The following is a 4,449-nucleotide window of genomic DNA, read 5'->3' on the forward strand; positions in this document are numbered from 1 at the left end:
ACCTGGCCGCCAGGGGGCGGCAGAAACCAGGCGCTGCTTCTCCCAGTACAGCCTGGAGGAGGCGCGTCCTCGCAGCGCGCGACTGATTTGGCACCCCGGGTGCGTGCCAGGCCCTGCACCCATGCAGGGGAAAGCTTATTTGCAAGAGCTCGCCCAGAAAGAGCGGGAGAGCAGGCAAACACGACCCAGAGAGTAGCAAACGAAAGTCGGGGGTGGAGGGAAGCGGGAATCTGACAAGTTTGCAAGCGGAGCGGTCACTGCAAAATGCAGCGGGCTGTTTGTTGCAAGTTATCCTGTGCGCGAGCGATCGCCGTAAACAAACAAACAAACAAACAAACAAAGACGGGGGGGGCGGAGAACAGCACGTGCTCGTATTTGTTACTTTTTGGATCTCAGAGACGCAGGACTGAAAACCAGGCTCCGGGGGGAAATTAGAATTGTGCCTTTGCACGAGCAGAAGTCCCCGCGCAGAGAAAGCTAGCGTGTAAAGGAGACGGCCCCTTCTCCCTGGCAACGAGCTTTCCACATGCAAGGAATGTGTATTTATTTATATCCAGCCTTTCCCTCCCCCGACAAGGACTCAAAGGCGGCCTTTGGCTGGTTGACATCATTCCCATGTCCTTTTAAATGTGTCCTTTTGCATAGAATCGCAGAGTTGGAAGGGAGGCTCATCTAGCCTAGTCCAACCCCCCTCTGCAACGCGGGGATCTTTTTGCCCAACGTGGGGCTCGAACCCTCGACGCCGGGATTAAGCGTCTCGCGTCCACGGACCGAGCTCGCTCTTGTTACTCCACGACGCATTTCGCGCTCTGTGTTGTGAGCCGCCCAGCGACGGGAAGCGTGAAAATCTATTATTATTAATAATATTATTAATAATAATAATAAGAAGAAGAAGAAGAAGAAGAAGAAGACTGCCTCCAGAGAGCTGCGAGCCCGGCTGCCTTTCTGCAAAAAAGAAAAAAAAAAGTCCTGGATCGGAGCTGGCACGCTCAAAACTCCGCGCCAAGGGAGCGAGCGCACAGCGCGCGTTTAGAGAGAGAAAAAAGCGCTTGCAGTTCCGAGGCGGCGGCGGCGGCGCTGTGGAGCGCGCGCTTCCGATTGGTCCGTTCCAGGAAGCCTCCCCCGCAGCTGCATCTCGGGCGCTGATTGGCTTCGGGAGCGCTGACGCCGCCGAGCTGGCCTCGCCTTTCCTCTCCCCGGGAGTCGAGAGGCATCTGCGGGCGAGCTGGGCGCGTGGAGAGCCCGGGCTAAGGACGGCTTCTTTCTCGGCGAAGCTGCTGCTGCTGCGGCTGGCGCGCAGCTGCCAACTCGGAATCCCCATGGAAGGTAATCTCTCTCGATCTCCGGAGCCTGCGATCCCTTCTAGGCCTCCCCGGTTCTCAATTCGGCCCGCTTTCGGTGGAGACGCGGAACTCGGCAGGAGAAGGGTGCCCCTGAGCATGTACAGAGTGCATTTTCCTAGCCTGCGAATCTCCGCGATCCCTTCTAGGCTTCCCGGGTTCTGAATTCGGCCCGCGTCTCCTTTCGGCGCAGACGCGGAACTAGGTAGGAGAGGGTGTCCACGAGCAAGTACAGAGTGCATTTATTTATTTTTTTAATCGCCCGGGCCTGGGGAATTTGGGCGGGCGCTTCCGCTTGCTTGGGAAAAAAGGCTTTCCGAATCGGAGGGTGGCTTTCCCCCGCTTCTCTTTCTGTAGACTCGGCACCGTTTGCCCTTGTTCGCCCCCTCCAGGCATCCACATCAAGCGCCAAAATCTGTTTACAAGGTCTAGATCTGGAAGGGACAACATGCAAGAGTCCTCTGAATATATGCAATTATCTTTTCCCCTTGTAACCTCCAAAGGCATAACTTGACTTGAGCGCGACTGAATCGCATGTTTAGAAAATGCACTCAGCCCAGCACTTTTTGTGCATTTGTTGTTGTTGTTCAGTCGTTCAGTCATGTCCGACTCTTCGTGACCCCATGGACCAGAGCACGCCAGGCACGCCTATCCTCCACTGCCTCCCGCAGTTTGGCCAAACTCATGTTAGTAGCTTTGAGATCACTGTCCAACCATCTCGCCCTCTGTCGTCCCCTTCTCCTTGTGCCCTCCATCTTTCCCAACATCATGGTCTTTTCCAGGGAGTCTTCTCTTCTCATGAGGTGGACAAAGTATTTTTGTGCATACCTTTCAGTAAACATTCAGCTGATATTGCAGCATTAGAGAGGGTTGTGTTTCGGAAGGCTTCTTGTTCTTGAGATAAATGCCCATCTTTGGAGAGTTTTTGAGCACAGATCCTGACCAAACAACCTCTTTAGGCTCTGTTTGCCACCAGTCATTGTGCCTATTTAAAGTAATACTGCTTCTGTCCTTGGCCAGTAATCCAAAGGTATTGAGGAGAAGGACTGTAAGTCTTTGAGGGGGGAGGATAACTCCCCCCCCCCCGCACTTAAGATCTTTTAATAAATCACTGCTTCAGATTCCTCCTTACATTGAGGCTACATGAGCACCGGAGACTTCTCTGTAGTGGCCCCAGTGTTGTTGAACTCTCTTTTAAAAACACACGCAAAGAACACCTCTCTACAGCTTCCTCACTTCTTACTTAAAACTACCAAAATAAAAACCATTTTTAGGCTTTTAAACTTAGCATCTTTCTTTTGTTCTTTATAGAGATGTTGTCATTGTGCTGTTCCTTGCTGTTATAGGCTGTGATGTTAACTATTTTTGAAATGAATATGGGAAAAGTAGCATGTAAATGTTTTAAAATATACTAATGGAAAGGAAAGTTACCAGTTAATGTGGATCTGCAAATAGGCACGATTCAGCTTCTCTGAAAACCAGTTTCTCCAGATCGATTGTCCTCTGTGTGAATTGAGCTTTTCTGTGAAGGAGGTTTCTTTAGCGTTTGTGAAAGTGTTGTTTGAATCAAGGAATTTGAGGTGTTTAGCTGAGGGATTACTTTGGCATCTGAAGAGTAGACTCAAAAGCGTTACGGGTAGTTCACAAAAGACCATTAAATGTTCCAATTTCCCCTGTTTGTTTAATCAGCATGTCTTTAACAATACCCCCCCCCCAAAATGCTGCATCTTCAAGCATTGCCCATAATGAGGCAAAGCATGTGCACATGGGTTTGTATTTTGCATTAACTGTACCTCTGTGTCTTGTTGCCACAGTTCCACAACTGCCGTGAGCGGAAAAATAATCCGGCCGCCAGCAACACTTCAAAGTTTGGCTGTGGTCCAGAGGACTATGGGGAACCAGCTGGCCCCAGTGCCCCCTTTCATGCCCCACTTGCAGGCCCTACATGTGGTGGTGGTTGGGCTGGATGCAGCCGGCAAAACATCGCTGCTGTACCGCTTGAAGTTCCAGGAGTTTGTCAAGAGCGCGCCCACGAAGGGCTTCAACATGGAGAAGATCCGGGTGCCACTGGGCGGTTCACGCGCCATCACTTTCCAGGTGTGGGATGTGGGCGGCCAGGAGAAGTTGCGCCCCCTCTGGAAATCCTACATGCGCCGCACGGATGGAGTCGTGTTTGTGGTGGACTCTTCGGAGGCCGAGCGGCTGGAGGAGGCCCGCGTGGAGTTGCACAAGATCGCCCGCTCCTCGGAAAACCAGGGCGTCCCCATGTTGGTGCTGGCCAACAAGCAGGATGTGGTCCAGGCCCTCTCCGTAGCCGAGGTGGAGAAGTTCCTCGGCTTGCACGAACTTTGCGCCTCCACCTCGAACCACATCCAGGGCTGCAGCGCTGTCACTGGCCAGGGCCTTCAGCAAGGCCTGGAGAAACTCTACGAAATGATTCTCAAGCGCAAAAAAGTCCTTCGCACCAGCAAGAAGAAGCGCTGAGAAACTGGGGGTGTGAGATCACCCGTGGGGGATTCAGACATTTTGCACCCGGACCTCAGTTTGTTGACAACCCGGGACATTGTTTCGGAGCAATACAAGGTTGCAAACCAAACAGTTTCCTCTTTGTTGGACTCTTCTTTTTGGACTTACGAATTGTGGAGCATTTGTGCCCTCGTTTTTGTATTTTTAATGTTTTGAACCGCCCTGTGATCTTTGGATGGTGGGCAGTATGCAACTTGAATAAATAATAGGGACAATACATGCCATAGGCAGTAAGAAAGCATCTTGGCAGGCTGCTCTGCCCTGGATTCCCTGGGAGGCTAGTAGTTTGGGGAGAAAGGGGAAATTTCCCAAAGAGGTGGAAGTCTGTCATGCGCCAACCGCATTATTATTTGTTTATATCTTTTCAAGAAGAAAGCATAATGTTTTCTGGGCTCCTCACCCCTGTTTTTCTGTCTGTCTGTTTGTTTTTTGTAGAAAACAAACCTTAAATTATTAAAAAAACAAACCATTCTTTTCAGAGTTGGGGGTGAGGCATTTATGTCATCTTTTGTGCACGAGGGTTTTGGCATGCTAAGGGGATGAACGAGATGATAAACAAGGGAAGAACGCAGAGCTGCTTGCA

The 4,449-nt window shown here is 51.1% G+C and overlaps 1 protein-coding gene across 1 annotated transcript; it reads left to right on the forward strand.

Annotated features, from left to right (window-relative positions):
- The first annotated feature begins 1,243 nt into the window (after window positions 1-1,243).
- On the forward strand, window positions 1,244-4,200 carry ARL4D (ADP ribosylation factor like GTPase 4D). The gene is made up of 2 exons (XM_033170846.1): window positions 1,244-1,326; window positions 3,155-4,200. Exon 2 carries the CDS (start codon window positions 3,231-3,233, stop codon window positions 3,822-3,824), a length of 594 nt encoding a protein of 197 aa, XP_033026737.1. The 5' UTR covers window positions 1,244-1,326; window positions 3,155-3,230; the 3' UTR covers window positions 3,825-4,200.
- The last annotated feature ends 249 nt before the right edge of the window (window positions 4,201-4,449 follow it).

Source organism: Lacerta agilis, chromosome 14 (genome assembly GCF_009819535.1).
Source record: "Lacerta agilis isolate rLacAgi1 chromosome 14, rLacAgi1.pri, whole genome shotgun sequence".
In the NCBI taxonomy this organism is placed as follows: Eukaryota; Metazoa; Chordata; class Lepidosauria; order Squamata; family Lacertidae; genus Lacerta; species Lacerta agilis.

Coding starts and splice junctions, on each gene's coding strand:
- ARL4D (XM_033170846.1), top strand. CDS start 3,231: ATGGGGAACCAGCTGGCCCCAGTGCCCCCTTTCATGCCCCACTTGCAG.